Here is a 17,320-nt window from a genome sequence, read left to right as displayed (position 1 = left end):
CCTAACCGACTGAGCCACCCAGGCGCCCAGAAATTAGCAATAATTTTATCTAGGGAGTTCAACTGGCTGGCTATAGCAGGAAGACAACTTATACAGCCTCTTTCAACTTGGGATCAGCAAAAGAATGAAGCTTCAGAAAAACCCTCCCTCTTCCATTAAAAGTATGAATAGCTTCCATTTCTACATTTAAATACCTGAAACATTAGAATTTATATTGATATAAATGTAGCCAGTTATCCCAAAATTTCCATTTGTACTATTTTATAAACTCATTTAATGAAGTACTGCACAATGTTTTCTTTTTCTTTTTTTTAAAATTTTTTATTTATTTATTTTTGAGAGAGAGAGAATGACAGAGAGAGAGAAGGAGAAGGGTGAGGGTCAGAGAGAGAAGCAGACTCCCTGCTAAGCAGGGAGCCCGATGCGGGACTTGATTCCGGGACTTCAGGATCATGACCTGAGCCGAAGGCAGTCGTTTAACCAACTGAGCCACCCAGGCACCCCTGTTTTATTTTTCCCAACCTGCTTCCTGTAACATACAAAGAGAAACAGAACAAAGCACAAATCATCCCAATAAAAACCGCAGTAAGTTATTTTGTGGATATCAACCAACTGATTCTAAAATTTACACAGAAAGGCAAAATACACAGAACAGCCAAGACAATAAAAAGTCAAAGGACTGCTACAACCAGAATTTAAGACTTACTATAAAGTTACAGTATCAAGATAATATAGTATTGGCAAAAGAATAGACAAATAGATCAATGGAACAAAAATTGTAACAAAAGGGCACCTGGGTGGCTCAGATGGTTAAGTGTCTGCCTTCAGCTCAGGTCATGATCCCAGGGTCCTGGGATCGAGTCCCACATCGGGCTCCCTGCTTCTTGGGAGCCTGCTTCTCCCTCTGCCTCTCTCTCTCTGTCTCTCATGAATAAATAAATAAATAAAATCTTAAAAAAAAAATTGTAACAAAAATCTGTGCATGGGCGCCTGGGTGGCTCAGTTGGTTAAGCGACTTGCCTTCAGCTGAGGTCGTGATCCTGGAGTCCCTGGATCAAGTCCCACATCAGGCTCCCTGCTCGGCGCGGAGTCTGCTTCTCCCTCTGACCCTTCCCCCTCTCATGCTCTATCTCATTCTCTCTCTCTCAAATAAATAAATAAATAAAATCTTAAAAAAAAAAAAAATCCGTGCATGAAGGTTTACAGCAGTTTTATTCGTAACTGCCAAAACCCAGAAACAACCAAGATGCCGTTCAAAAGGTGAATGTGTAAGTAAACTGTTGAATATCCAAGCTATCAAGCCATAAAATGACATGGAGGAACCTCAAATACATACTGCTTAGTGAAAAAACTACTTAGTGAAAGAAGCCAATTTGAAAAGGTTATATACTGTATGATTCCAACTATATGACATTCTGGAAAAGGAAAAACTGTAGCCTGTAAAAAGATCAGTGGTTACTAGAGGTTTCAGGAGGGTGAGAGGGAGGTTGGATGAATAGGCAGAGCACAGGGAGTTTCTTAGGGCAGTGACTCTATTTTGTGTGATACTATAATGGTGGAATGCATGACACTATGCATTTGTCAAATCCCACAGAACTGTACAAAACAGAGTGAAACTATATGTAAACTACTGTCTTTAGTTAAAAATAATATATCACTATTATTTTATCAATTGTAACACTAATGCAAGATATAAGTAACGGGATACTAGGAGCAGAAGAGAGAGGGAGTATGTGGGAACTCTGTAAACCTACAACTGCTTTAAAAAAATAAAGTATATTAAATAACTAAACTACATTCAATTATAGTATTTTAGATAAAATTATACAAGAATATAACTAATCCAAGACACACTGATTTTCAAAAAGTAATTAAATGGTTATAAGTTATCAAGAACAACAGGAAAAATTTAAATCTGTATATATGGGGGAAAAAAAAGAACAACAGGAAAAAGCACAAAATGAAAACTATCTGTCCATTATAAAAATAATGCTGAGGACAGCCTGGCAAGCTAAAACTTAATAAAGAGGAGTTGGGGAAAAGATATGACAAGTTTGCAAGCACTGTATGATTGACAGTTGAAATTTTTTTTAATATAAAAATAAATGGGCATAGAGAAACTCTTTTAAGTGAATGAAACATGGTATTTCCTTTTATTCAAATGGCATTTATTTCATTCAATTAAGTTAGTAGTAGGAAGGGCCAACTGGGAATCTTAAATTACGAAACTAAAATATATTCTCTTCATAAAAGGAATGGAAGCAAAAGCTACGGAGACAGGGCAATAAACAATGGACAACGAGATTGAGAATAGCCCGAACAATGTGAGACATAAAACTCCCGGGTCTGATTTATAAAGAACTTTAAATAAATTCATTACTGTATCATTTCTTAAGCATTTTGCACTTAAAATGTCAAGGTTTTGTCATGTAAGCATTTTTCCTGATAACAACTAGTTGCATAAACAAGTGCGTTCCTTTTAAAGTCAAATTCTAAGAGATACTAACGCGTCTGTGAAGCAACTTATGTCTGGAACCTGCAACATGGTTACCAATCTAATTTTGCATTATTTGTGTTTTATTTTTATTTTCTTAAAAGATTTTATTTATTTATTTGTCAGAGAGAGAGAGCGTGCGCACAAGCAGGGGGAGCGGCGGGCAGAGGGAGAAGCAGGTTCCCCGCGGAGCAAGGAGCCTGATGCGGGGCTTGATCCCAGGACTCTGGGATCATGACCTGAGCGGAAGGCAGATGCTTAACTGACTGAGCCACCCAGGCATCCCTGTGTTTTATTTTTTTTTAAAGATTTATTTCTGAATATAGCCAGAGAGAATTTGGAAAACTAAGGAGAAGCTAATTTATGTTCTCTTTTTTTAGTTATGTACTTTTAAACTAACATGGCTGGGCGTTCAGTGAACAAAAGGAGTCAATAAATGCAACAAACAAAGAAAACCTGCCTGTTAAAATACAAAACAGAGCAATTGTTTCAATCTTGAATTTTCTAATCCTCTTTTTGCCCTGAAGAGCTGTATCAGAAAACCCTTAGGTGTCTTTATACTTTGCTTCTGTCTACATGCACACTTCACTGTTACTACAGAATTAAATCTGACTAGCTAACAAAGAAAGAGCAAGGGGGCACAACACTGTTATGCAATGCTATATCTGCAAGGGTAGCTTACAGCTCCTTCTTTTTTCAGGAAGTACCAAGTGCACGTTCAGTGTTACTGCTTACTGCTATGCAAGCAAAGTCACTACCATCCTGATGCTCCAATGTTCCCTGGTTGCTGAATTATGCAATACCTGAAAAATACCTTGGAATTTTCAACAACTAAGGATACAGATGTGTGATAATACTATAATTATTCCCAGAAGAGAAAATTACTAATTTAAAAGTAGCAACTAGCGGCACCTGGGTGGTTCAGTCGGTTAAGCGTCTGCCTTCGGCTCAGGTCATGATCCCAGGGTCCTGGGATCGAGCCCCGCATGGGGCTTTCTGCTCAGTGGGAAGTCTGCTTCTCGCTCTCCCTCTGCCCCTCATGCTGACACGCTCTCTCTCCCTCAAATAAATAAAATCTTAAAAAGAAAAAATTAGTAACTAGTACTAGATACAAGAATAAAATTCTTTTTCTGTATTTGAAATTATTATTTCTACAGAGAAAAGGATATTCAAATAACTCAAAAGAAACAGGAGTTTTAAGATTCATCAGACAGAAAATTCATAAGAAATAATCATAAACGTTTGCATTTTTTTCATGAAGCACCATTCAGCATGTATAAAAATAATTCTAAGACAAAAATGGAACACATTTACCATTTGGCTTATTACTGGCAGAAGCTATCAATTTATATGGAATAGTTACAGTGAAATATACCATGGATTACTAATGGAGAAAACCCATCCCTCTGGATGAATTGAAAACATTTGCCATCTTCAATATGAAGCCTGTCCAAGTTTTCTTCACTTCTTTTTCTGAGTACAAACAGAAGCTCTCCACAAAAAGATCCATTCATCATTATTGTAGACTAAGCAGGATATCTGATAACACTTTATTCCTGATGCAATGTAGGGTAAGGAACCCATCTCTTTTAATTATTTTAAAACCCTGACATTTAGTAACTTCATTATTTAGGCTAAAATGTGATGATTATACATTCATATCAGACAAAGTGACAGCAATTCGCATTAAATATGTCAGCTTATATATACATAAAAAACTTGAAACTAAATTTATAGCTACTCAATATAGAATAATATATAAATGGGGTGCCGGGGTGGCTCAGTTGGTTAAGCATCTGCCTTCGGCTCAGGTCAGGCACTCTGCTCCGCGGGAAGCCTGCTTCTCCCCTCTCCCACTCCCCTGCTTGTGTTCCCTCTCTTGTTGTCTCTCTGTCAAATAAATAAATAAAACCTTAAAAAAAAAAAAAGAATAATATATAAATGGTAGAAGCTAATGTTTGCCTTTTCATTAATTTTCTATTATTCTGTTGAACTGTTGAATTGATAAAAGATCTGAAGTTCTACTAAAATAACTCATTTTCTATCATTTTCCATCCATGTTAACAGACTAAAATAGAAATGCATATTGAAACAAATATAATAAATTTATTTACTATTTCTCTACATGTTCAAAGGTACCTTTCCTAGAGATCTGTTTCACAATTTTCTTTTTTTTCTAGACCAAGAAAATGGGTACTTCTGTCATTACTATAGCAGAAGATGTTAAGAAGCAAGAAAAGAAGAAAAAGAAGAGTCTATCTTGGCCATATTAGGCATTATTGGGACAGCACTTCATCTCTTGCTAATTGTTTTTATGTCTATACCACACTCTGATGGTCTTTTTCATGGAGCTGCATTCAGGACAAAATTCAGCTCTCATGACAATGATTTCTAAGCACATCCTTTAAAAAGTACATTTCCTGAAGATTATGACACACATTCCAGGGTAAGTGCCTTGCTCTAAGTGCAGCAATAAAGATGGATAACAAAGATTTACTGCCAGAAAACATACAAGATTTGGTAATATAAACAAGACACAAGGGATGCCTGGCTGGCTCAGCTGGTAGAGCATGCGACTCTTGATGAATTCGAGCCCCAAACTGGGTGTAGAGACTACTTAAAAATAAAATCTTTAAAAAAACAAAACAGGGGTGCCTGGGTGGCTCAGATGGTTGAGCGTCTGCCTTCAGCTCAGGTCATGATTCCAGGGTCCTGGGATCGAGCCCCACATCAGGATCCTGGCTCAGCAGGGAGCCTGCTTCTCCCTCTCCCTCTCTCCCTGCTCGTACTCTCTATCTCTGTCTCAGATGAATAAATAAAATCTTTAAAAAAAAATAAAATAAAAAACCAAACAAGACACAAAAGCCAAAATGCCACAGACATTATTCTAAATGCACATATTGAATATGTATTATTTACAATTAAATTGTATTTAAATATATGTTTCCTTTAAGCCAACTAACAATCTACCTAATATAGGCTAGGGAAATTTAGTTAGGAGAAAAAGATTACCAAAATGTACAGGAAAATATTTAGTCAGCATTAATAAACACTGAATATTTTCAAAATGACATCTTCTTTTGGATTTATATTTAATATCCCAAGAGAAATGCCTGCTTTATAATGATTTTTTGGTATGCAACTGTAACTGTAAGAGTACATAGAATATAAACACTACATGAAAAAAGCATCCTGTTTTTTCCTGATGAATCATCTTCATGTGTTGACTTTCTCTACTGAATTTCAGTAATAAAAAACAAAAACAAAATACAAGCTCATCTAAAGTGTAAAAATCTCAACTCAATCTAATAAAATATTGTTTACAGAATTTAAGTGAACTGAAAACTAATGTGAAAACTAAATAAATTCATTATTCAAATATTTAATTTTCAATTAAGGAATTTATCCACTTACTTTGCCTAACTTGAAACATAAAATCATTCTGTATTTCATGGAAATATCACATGGAAACAAAGCAATCAGAGATCCTCAAATTATTTCTCTGTAAATTATAAATCCTTTCAAGTATTTAAATACTAAAATTTAACCCCAATTATTTACAATTAATAAACCTACAAAGTAATGTGGTTAATGTGCATATCTTAAAAGATAATCACATAACAAATACATGATTGGTAAACTAATTTATTTAAAAGATAGTTCAATTTTTTAGTACTGATCTGATAAACTGTATTTCCTCCACTACGTGATCAAGTTGTAGAAATTATAATTGAACAAAATACAGTTTTAAAAAAAGGCTGAAATAAACATCGGGTAAAGTAAGGGAGAAAGACTTTTTATTTTTAACCCAGAATATTCTTAAATTCTAGAATATAACTGAAGAAATAAACCAAAAACTATTCTTTGTTATTACATATTTAAAAACAAGGGGCACCTGGGTGGCTCATCTGCCTTTGGCTCGGGTCATAATCCCAGTGTCCTGGTATCGAGCCCCACATGGGGCTCCCTGTTCAGCAGGGGAGTCTGCTTCTCCCTCTTCCTCTCCCTCTGCCTCTGCTCATGTACTCTCTCTCTCGGTCACTCTCTCAAATAAATAAGTAAAATCTTAAAAATAAATAAAAATAAATATAAAACATGGCTCTGCAATTAAGATACTTGCAAATGAAATTACTGAAAGAACATCTTTTTTTTTTTTTTTTTTTTAAGATTTTACTTATTTGACAGAGAGAGAGAGCACGCACAAGCGCACACACACACACAAGCAGGGAGGGAGAGGGAGAAGCAGGCTTCCTGCTGAGCTGGGAGCCCAATGCAGGGCCAGGGCCCTGGGATCATGACCTAAGCTGAAGGCAGGCACTTAACCAACTGAGCTACCCAGGAGCCCCAATGAAAAGACATCTTAAGTGAGCACATATCATGAAGAATATTTGTCCATTGGGGCGCCTGGGTGGATCAGTCGTTAAGCATCTGCCTTCGGCTTAGGTCATGATCCCAGGGTCCTGGGATCGAGCCCCACATCAGGCTTCCTGCCAGGAAGCCTGCTTCTCCCTCTCCCCCTCCCCCTGCTTGTGTTCCCTCTCTCGCTGTGTCTCTCTCTGTCAAATAAATAAATAAAATCTTTAAAAAAAAATTAAAAAAAAAAAAAAGAGTATTTGTCCATTAATAAACAAGGTATTTTACTGCTACGCTACGAGTTTCATATATAATTAGCACGAACTCTATCATATGTAAGTGCTTATAATGGAAACATCGAGTTTCATATAAATACGTTGATAAAAATAACTTCTGCACCTAACAATTCATACACAATATTTCATCTCCCTTGCAATTTTCCAATTATTTAATTTATTGAATTTATACTCTTCAACCAAGCCTTAGCCAACAAATTATTTTGGGGATTCATGTCAACCCTAGATATGCTAAACTATGACTGTAGTTGGCAGTTAAGCCAGCAACTAGACAAGAAGAATGAAACAGAAAAATCCACATCAAAGTATCAAAGATTTCCAGCAGAGGATCAAGGTATGTATGTTTTTTAAACAAGTCAGGGTCGACTTGCTCTACCCAGCTGGAAGGGCATTCTACTGGGGATCTCTCTCTCTCTCTCTCTGAAATTTTTTATAGTTTCTCAATGTAAACCTAATTAACTGTTTCAGCCAATTCCTTTATTATGGGGTCTTTTAAAAAAAGTATTCTACTATTTATCATATAAACATCTAGTTTGTATAATATTTAATCATATAATAGTAATACAAGCAGCATAAATTTGGAAACAAAACTAACTTTTAATAGGTTTACAATTTAATTATTGAGAAAGGAAATATACAAGTCAAGGTGTTTATAGAAGAATTGAAGAATTATGTTTAATTTGGCAAGTTGGTTAGGTGGAATTTCATTAAGAAAGTTTATACCATAACTGGACTACAATGTAAGAAGTGAAAAAATAAGCATTAGGTACACTGGCAACTAATAGGAAGGGAAGGATCACTTTACTTTGGTTAATCAAGGAAGGTATCTCTGACGTGTTGCAGATATTTTATCCTTACAAACTTGTACAAATAAAATCAATTGGAAACCCACTTAAATTTTAATTAAAGCAACCTCTTTCCCCCCTTTAAAATTTACCAGAATAATTACTTAACAGATAGAGTGATGTATTATATACCAAAGATGTTTATTCCCACATAGGATGCCTTTGACAAATATGAGAATTTCAGATAAAAAGGAGTAACATTTGTTGATGAACGCCTATGGGCAAGACATTCTAAGTGGATACTAACATGATCAAAATTTTGGCATTCTGTACTCTTTTACCAAAAATGAAATAAATGGTACATAGATGCTAAAAGTATCTTGCTTTTAAATCACATAAAGAAATAAATACACTAAATATAGGCAAGCAGTCCAAATTTTTTTGTACTCCGCTAATTTTCAAGAAAATTTGGGCCATATTATAACACAGGTTGGGGTTAAAAAACAAATGACATGCAACTCTACTTAGCAGAAGAATCTTTTAAAATTTTAACCCATTTCTTATAGACTATTAAAACAGTGCAAAGAAACACACATAATAAAACTCAAAAGTTTAAAATAAACCATTACCAAGAAAACTGTTAAGATACAAAGTTAAGTACTATGTGTCATAATGGCTCAATAATTTCTACTTATTTGTTCCCAGGCAATGTACATCAGTAAAATAAGCAAAAATAAGTTTTCATAAATGATGAAATTACGCATTTTCTGATAAACCACTAGCTTTTCATGGCACAACACTAATATAATATCCAAGCTCTCAAAGAACACTAGACCCTCCTGAATTTGCTACCCTTAAGGCCAGAAAGATGGGTACAGGGGTAGATGTGTGGCTGGGGAGAGAAGATGGGTATGCTTCCAATTGTACATTTACTGTGAATTAACTTTTTAGTAATAACTTCAGGTTTTAAAGAATGTGGTCATATTTAAATTAAGACATTTGCCATAACAACAAAATTAACTTTATTCTCAAATAGTATACTCATGAAATTAAACTTAAGTCCTGATTTTTTGAAAAGTATTAGAAAGACAAGATACAATGAGAACTCTAAACATATCAAATAAAGTGTGAGAGAAATCAGATGGTGTAATACAGCTTGCAATAATGGGTTTTGTCCCACTATAGCTAGCTATGGAACTACCAAACCAATACTGTGAAAATGAGAAAATTTTAATACTAATACACATCATTTAGCTAAGACAACTAGACAAGTTGGTAGATACTCTATAATGTTCCCAACAAAAAAGTCCTGTGCTTGTTCTCTCATTTCTACCTTCTGCTAATATATCATGTTTATTCATTTCTCTTTTTCCGTACTGAAAAAAGCCATTTTCTATCTTGCTTTAAAATTTGAAAATTTGGGGGCACCTGGGTGGCTCAGATGGTTAAGCGTCTGCCTTCGGCTCAGGTCATGATCCCAGGGTCCTGGGATCAAGCCCCACATCGCACTCCTGGCTCAGCGGGGAGCCTGCTTCTCCCTCTCCCTCTGCCTCTCCCCCTCCTCATGCTCTCTCTCTCTCTCTCTGTATCTCTGTGTCTCAAATGAATAAATAAAATCTTTTAAAAAAATTTCTTTTTGAAAATTTGTGGGGTGCCAGGGTGGCTCAGTCAGTTAAGCGTCTTGACTCTTGGTTTTGGCTCAGGTTATGATCTCAGGGTCTTGAGATAGAGCCATGCATCAGCTCCACTGCTTGAAATTCTCTGTCTCTGCCCCTCCCCCCCCAATCCCCACCTGCTTTTTCTCTTTCTCAGATAAAATTAAAGATTTTTTTTTAATTTGTTGAGTTTAATAATGGCCATATTACTGCTAAACAGTTAAACCCGGGCAAAAGAATAAATTTCTCTGGATTTTAGTTTTCTCATTTATCCCTTCCTCATCTATAAATTGGCAGAGACTTAACAGGAAAACTCAAATTTCCCTTTCTGAAATTATATTTACCTCCATGCTATGAAACCATCACTAAAATGGTAGAGATTTTATAACACTATGATAATTAATGGCAAGTAATTTAATGTGCTCAGTGATGTTGCTTTGTGAAAATACAGTATGTCATTTTCCAAAATGGTACAGAGACAAGGTGAGGGTGAGGAACCCATTCATACTTCGTTTTTTTTTTAACCAAGTATTGCTAGCAATGAAACAGGATCCCCATCTAGTGGACAGCAGGATAACAGCATGCTTACTGAATAGCATAAATGTTAATAACCACGGCTTGAATAAAAAATGATCCTTGTTTACAAGGCAGCTTTCAAAATAACATGGCTATGAGAAGTCAGAATGTTGAGAGACAGAAGTTAAAATGAACATATTCTTTATACAACGATTTTCCTATCTACCTAACTACTTTCTCTCTTTAAGGGTTTTTATCATTCCTTTGAAAACTGATATTGGAGATAAAACATTTAATTCACTTACTTGTTTGAATTACCCACCTTGAAGCTCTAGCTTCAATTTGCTGTTCTATAGTTTTTCTAACAACTGTTTGATACATGTAGTTGGCCAACAGTTATGTTACTGATTTCATGTTGATTTAATGTACAAAACCAAATAAGAACACTAACAGATGTCTTTATTTTAGTTAGCATAAAAAGAACTATTTAAAATAAGCTTCAAATGTACTCATCTATTTTAAGTAACTGGAACCATGCTGTAACATCTGAAAATCTGAAGACTAAATATGAAGACTTATACTGCCCCTGTGATGCCGCCAAACCAAACACTCCAAAAATTTCTTCATTCTGTAACTTATGACAAACTTTTACATTTTCTTCTCTACCCATTTTCAGGCCAACAGAGAGAGGCCAATATATGAAAAGGTAGGAAAGGTAGGAAAACTACTATCAGGTTATTAAAAATTCCTCCTGAAAAACATGAAACAAGAAGAAACCAGAGAGGGAGACAAACGATAAGAGACTCTTAATCTCAGGAAACAAACTGTTGCTGGGGGGGGATGGGGTGGCTGGGTGATGGACACTAGGGAGGTATGCATGTGTTGTGGTGAGTGCTATGTACTGTGTAAGACTGATGAATCACAGACCTGTACCCCTGAAACAAATAATACATTATATGTTAATAATAATAATAATAAATTCCTCTTGAAACAGTTAATTTACAAAAAAAGAAATATTGGGGCGCCTGGGTGGCTCAGTCGTTAAGCGTCTGCTTTCGGCTCAGGTCATGATCCCAGGGTCCTGGGATCGAGCCCCCCGCATCGGGCTCCCTGCTTGGCGGGAAGCCTGCTTCTCCCTCTCCCACTCCCCCTGCTTGTGTTCTCTCTCTCACTGTGTCTTTCTCTGTCAAATAAATAAATAAAATCTTAAAAAAAAAAAAAAATTAGGATTTTCTCCTAACAATAGTAAGTCTGTATAAAGCTCCATATATATACACATTCGTAAGAGCATCAAGTTTAAATTTTACAAATTTACCTAAAACTAACATACTGGATGAATAATGCAAAGGTATTATCATGCTACAAGTAATAATTCTGAGAATTACTTATTGACTAAATTTAACAAATTTAATCGGGTTCCCTGCTCAGCGGGGAGCCTGCTTCTCCCTCTCCCACCCCCCCTACTTGTGTTCCCTCTCTCGCTATCTCTATCTGTCAAATAAATAAAATCTTTAAAAAAAAATGAAAATAAATTTAACAAATTTAATGATAAATATAACCAGTACCTCTCTCTGAAGAATAGGATCAGTATCTCAGTTACAGACCGTTAGAAGGTCAATAATGGAAAAAAGGTTGTCCTTTCCCCTAAGGAATCAGTATGCACTCTTTATGTTGGTAATAATTTTGCAACTGACAGTATTCATTTTTTTACCTCCGATGCAAAGATGTTCACAGCTAAAAGTGAAGATCAATTACTATGTGCAATTACTGCTTATCACTATGGTCAGCATATTGTTAATCGCTTAAAATTTTTGGCCAATTTTTAAACTTTCACCAAAATAAAACAGACTTATTGCTAACCTCCTTGTTACAATGCAAGCCTTCCAATATGAGAACTTGAAGGCTTTATTAAAAGAAACAAGGAGTAGAATCTGGTATTCATATCAATTTTTAACAGTAATTGAAAAGAAAAGTTAAAGGATTTTCAAGTACCTAACTTGTACATTAGGAGCCGGAAAAGAAAAAGGACAAAAAGGAGGTGGGAAGGGAGTAAGAAACCATATTCAATAGTTAATGGCAGATCAATGAAAAGTGGAGCATAAACTACTGTATGTTTCTATATTTTCTTGTCTTGATCGCCTATCATTTAAAAACATATAACAGAGGGTGCCTGGGTGGCTCAGTTGGTTGGGTGACTGCCTTCGGCTCAGGTCATGATCCTGGAGTCCCGGGATTGAGTCCAGCATCGGGCTCCCTGCTCGGCAGGGAGTCTGCTTCTCCCTTGGACCCTCCCCCCTCTCATGTGCTCTTTCTCATTCTCTCTCTCAAATAAATAAATAAAATCTTTAAAAAAAAAAAAAATAACAGAAAGGAAATGTGCACTACTGACTACAGCTCTTAAAAGAGCCTACTGCATTATGCCTGTGTTTCTGTATATTATCTGCTAGTGATGTAAGCAAACCATTCCTTGAATATAATGTCACAAGTGAAATTATTAGCACTGCTCTCACACTTAAATACCAACTTGCCAGAGAGTCGATGAAATAAATGGTGTACTCTGTAAAAATGTCAATATTATGAAAGACAAAGAAAAGCTGGGAAATGTTTCAGATTAAAGGAGAAGAGATATGACAACTAAATAAAGTAGAAGATTCTAGACTGGATACTTTACCCTATCCCACCACCCCAAATTGCCAAAAATAATATGCTATAGGCAAATGATAAAACTGGAAAATGGATATAGACTAATTTTCTAAAATTGGAATTTTTAAAAAAGATTTTATTTGAGAGAGAGAGAGAGAGTGTATAATAGAGCACAAGTGGTGGAGAGGGAGAAGCAGGCTGCCCATCAAGGAGGGAGCCCGATGTGGGGCTCAATTCCAGGATCCTGGGCTCATAACCCTTGTCAAAGGTAGCTCCTTAACCAACTGAGCCACCCAGGTGCCCCTTAAAATTGGAATTTACGAAGTTCCAAGAAAAATGACTAGATAATTTGTTCAGATTTTAAAATGCTACCTAAAAAACTAATTAACATTTTAACCAAAATTGATTATATAAGCAACACATTTACTAATGTAACATGAAGCTGTATTTTCCTGAAAAACAATTCATATTTAGAATATTCTAAATGAGCATACTTTTCTCACCAACAGAAGATCAGAATACACCCCAAACTCAAGAAATATTTTCTGATCACTGAAAACATTTAAGAGGTATGCTACCAAATTATCTGACCTACTCATCTTAACTTTAATTTATCTGAAAATATTACTTCAAAATAATTTGTTAGCACATTCAAATATGAATGTATCAATTCCAATTATACCACTGGACAAGGTACCAGATTCAAGCACATAAATCTAAACCTTGGGCTGAGTAAAAAAAAAACAACAACCCATCTTTTACAGATAAATAGTATGTCACAAAGGAAAGGTCAAACTCTGATTTGTCATATTAATATTCTAAAATAGCTCCAAGATAGAGTATCAAAGTCTCTGTAATTCCAGATGGTTACCAAAATCACAATTTATTAACATACATACTTACCAGAAATTGCACCTTACATGAATACATTATTTTAAATAGTAAAAGTAGATAATACTGGATTTCCTTTCTGACCCTGAACCATAAACATAAAAACTCAGTGTTATACAAAGACTGAATTATAGAACAAGTTTTAAAATTTTTGAGGATATACATTTTGAAAGTGAAATGATTAATAAAATTATATTTTAATAATGTGGAAGGAGATAAAGAAAAACCTTATCACTCTATTCAATTTCTTTATACAATCCAATATTAAATTTTGGTACCAATATCTGTTTTATAGCTCTAAATATTTTACTTAATCAAAAAATATACTGTATATTTGACATCTACTTTAAAAAAAGACAAATGTGATGTATGAAATAGGTCAGAGGAAAAACAAAATCAATCTAAATAATATATCACCTCAACATTTTTATGAGGAAGTTTAAGGTAGACTAGAGAACTATCTGCTTTTAAGCCCAATAATCTCCACAATGGTAGAAGATAAGGGGCAATTACCCCTTTTCAAATACAAGGACCTTTTTCCACCCGTCCAACTGTGCATTAAACTGCTACCAAGCACCAAACAGACTTCAAGATTTATTCCCATCACTTTCCTTACCTATCCTTCCTTAATAATCTAATTAAATAGGTAAACCTCTATTTTTACAAGTAAGAATATGAGTAAAGGCAGAGATAAGAAGCAGAACAGACAGCTGAAAACAAAAACAAAAAACCTAAAAGTTCTTGGCTAAAAGGAGGAGATATTAACTGCTTGTTTTTTGTTTTTTGTTTTTTTTGGCAATAACTGTAAACAAAATATAACTTTCTGTTATTATTTGGGAAAAGAATACCAATTCTTGGAACTAATTTCAGAAATATAACTAGTTTCAATTATCAGTTGCATAATGGAAAGTAAGTAACTATAGTACTTTTATTATTGAATTTGTAAAACTCAGTACTTATTATCAAGTACCTATGGATTAGAATAATTTATATTATCTGCCTTTCTTCAAATTACCATCATCTGAAATTGTATAGTGTTTGAGACAAACATTAAAATGCACAGAAGTTCAATCAACCATATTTAGCTCAGAATACGGTCATGAAGCTGCCCACCTTTGCCCTATTATTTTCAGTTACACCTTATTTTTAAAAACAGTACATTCACAGGTTAAAACAAAGGGATAATGAAAACTTTTATTTTGTGTTCCAGAACAGGTCCCAACACAGTTATCCAATTAGGAGCCCCTAAAAACAACTAAGTATCTCCAGAATAATTTTTAAGAAATAAATCCATTAATCTTATACCTACATATATTGGGGAAGACTAATACCAAATACTTCAATTGTACCTTATTATTTTAACAGATGATAAAATAAGTCAACAAAGGACTAATGACAATGTGATTTACCTGAATCATTTCGTAGGTAAGAGGACATCGCTGGGATGAGGCAAGACTGACTGAGCAGCTCTAGAAGTACAGAAGGAAGGGCATTACTGTTCTGGATTCGATTCTCATGAGATGACTGGGCTTCTCCATTCACTGCACCACTCAAAGGATTTATATAACTTGCAAGAACCTAAAAATAACAATTGTTGGGTTTACATTGGATTTTAGCTTCACGCACTTTAAAAACCCACATTTTGTTAGATATTAAATCTGAGTACCAAGAGTTTATATTTTCAAGTCAGTCACTGTCTATCTTTTAAAAACAAGATATTTTCTTCAGATTTTCAAAAGAGAAGGGTGTGCTTTTAGCATGATGGTATACTGTATTCAGTCAGACATAGAAAAGAGTCCACCTGAGAACACAAACTAAAACCTTAGCAGCAATTCTGATATTATTTATTTTATTGACTAGATTCAATTTACATTTTGAGAGTGATCTTAGAATTTTATACTAGAATGAGCCTATCATTCTACAATTGCAGAAAATAAGGCTCCAAGATTTGACCTCCTTTAGTCAATTAGTTGATGCAGGGACTAAAGCTAATATTTAAGCACCTCCCCTTCTCATACTGGTGCTGCAGGATTTTCCATACTCGTTCAACTTGCCTGATTCTAGAAAAGTAATAAAGCAGTATGAGAAACAAAGATATAAATAAATTTTTTTTTTCCTTAAGAGTCCAGACACAGCACTTCAGATGAAAAGATGACTGGAGGGAGGTAGATATGGTACATTTTCCAGTTACTGGATAATTTCATCTTTGCCACTTTCCTCTCAGTGAATAAGCTAATTGAGAGGGAAGAAATTTATAGTTACAAGTAGGGAAGAATAATCTTTGTCCAGTGGTATCCTAAATGTACTGAGAGGAAGGAGCATAATATGTTTTACGGAAGTAGCTGAGGATGAGCAGGATAGTTATCAATATTTAAAAATCAATACAAATAGAAAAAAAATAATTTAACTATTATCCCTGACAATATCAACTTTGTAAGCACACCTGCAGAAGACAGGTGACATGCTCCTCCTCCAGCCTCTGTTTGGTTAAGGCTTGTTCCACGTCCCATCCAGAAGCTGTAGAGCCTGTCCCAAAGCCAGTCCCTTTGGCCCAGTACAGTTGCTGTTCTTCTGTTGATGTAGGGTTATGAGAGCTTGATACCTGTGGCTTATAACAAAAAACGGAAACTTCTTACTGATTTTATTTACCCTCAAAAATATTTATCAGTACAAACATAAATAGTTCAACTGCTATAGAAAATAGTCTGAGGACTCTTCAAAAAATTTAATAATGGGTTACTATGTGACCCAGCAATTCCATTCCTAGGTATATAACCAAAGAAATAAAAACTGATACTCAAATACAGGTCCATGTGTTTTCACAGCAAGACTATTCATAATAGCCAAAAAATCAAAACAGCCCAAATACCCATCAATGGAAGAATGTATAAACAAACTGTGATATATATACATACAATAGAATTACTCAGCCATAAGAAGTAATAAAATATGATACACGTACGCTATTTTGTGGATGAACATCAAAAACATGCTAAGTCAAAGAAGACAGACACAAAAGATAACATACTATACCATTCCATTTATATTAAATACACACAGTAGGTAAATACAGAGAGACAGAACACAGACTGGTAGTTGCCAGGGACTGCGGGAAGGGGAAAATGGAGAACCAATGTGTCTATTTAACAATAAATAAATAGGGGCGCCTGGGTGGCTTAGTCGTTAAGCATCTGCCTCCGGCTCAGGTCATGATCCCAGGGTCCTGGGATCGAGCCCCACATCGGGCTCCCTGCTCTGCGGGAAGCCTGGTTCTCCCTCTCCCACTCCCCCTGCTTGTGTTCCCTCTCTTGTTGTCTGTCTCTCTGTCAAATAAATAAATAAAATCTTAAAAAAAAAAAAAGAATAAATAAAAATTTTAAAATATTTATCAGTAAAACACGGAGTAAAGACTACAGTGTCAATGACTTAAAATTAAATAGAGAAAACAGTGAAAGGAATACGGATATGAGCCAGATACCTTAGGATGAATCCAGTACAAGCATATCTTAGGAGAATTCTATAATGGTGTCCTATGTTTTCAATCACAGTAAGCAAGATTGCTTCTATTTCTAGAAGGAATAATTCTCAGTTTCTTTTTTTTTTTTTTTAAAGATTTTATTTATTTATTTGAGAGAGAGAGAATGAGAGACAGAGAGCATGACAGGGAGGAGGGTGAGAGGGAGAAGC

General features: G+C 35.1%; 1 protein-coding gene across 11 annotated transcripts in view; it reads right to left on the bottom strand.

Annotated features, from left to right (window-relative positions):
• The window catches only part of BIRC6 (baculoviral IAP repeat containing 6), a 227,928-nt gene that overhangs the window by 47,967 nt on the left and 162,641 nt on the right, over nt 1-17,320 (bottom strand). For 10 of the 11 annotated variants that reach the window (XR_004678476.1, XM_035000880.1, XM_035000872.1 and 7 more), the window contains 2 exons: nt 16,077-16,241; nt 15,043-15,211 (listed from right to left, as the gene is read on the bottom strand). Coding sequence is in view for 10 of the 11 variants with exons in the window: in XM_035000880.1 (XP_034856771.1) it covers nt 15,043-15,211; nt 16,077-16,241 (334 nt within the window). In the remaining variant the exon portion in view is untranslated. Of the gene's footprint in view, nt 1-15,042; nt 15,212-15,577; nt 15,866-16,076; nt 16,242-17,320 lie in introns of those variants that run through there. The other variant, XM_035000881.1, reaches the window with a different exon arrangement.

Source organism: Mirounga leonina, unplaced genomic scaffold, assembly GCF_011800145.1.
Source record: "Mirounga leonina isolate KUSES-001 unplaced genomic scaffold, KU_Mleo_1.0 Mir_125, whole genome shotgun sequence".
NCBI lineage: Eukaryota > Metazoa > Chordata > Mammalia > Carnivora > Phocidae > Mirounga > Mirounga leonina.
The sequence above is the reverse complement of the archived record's forward strand: the minus strand, read 5'-3'. Positions and strand labels throughout refer to the sequence as shown.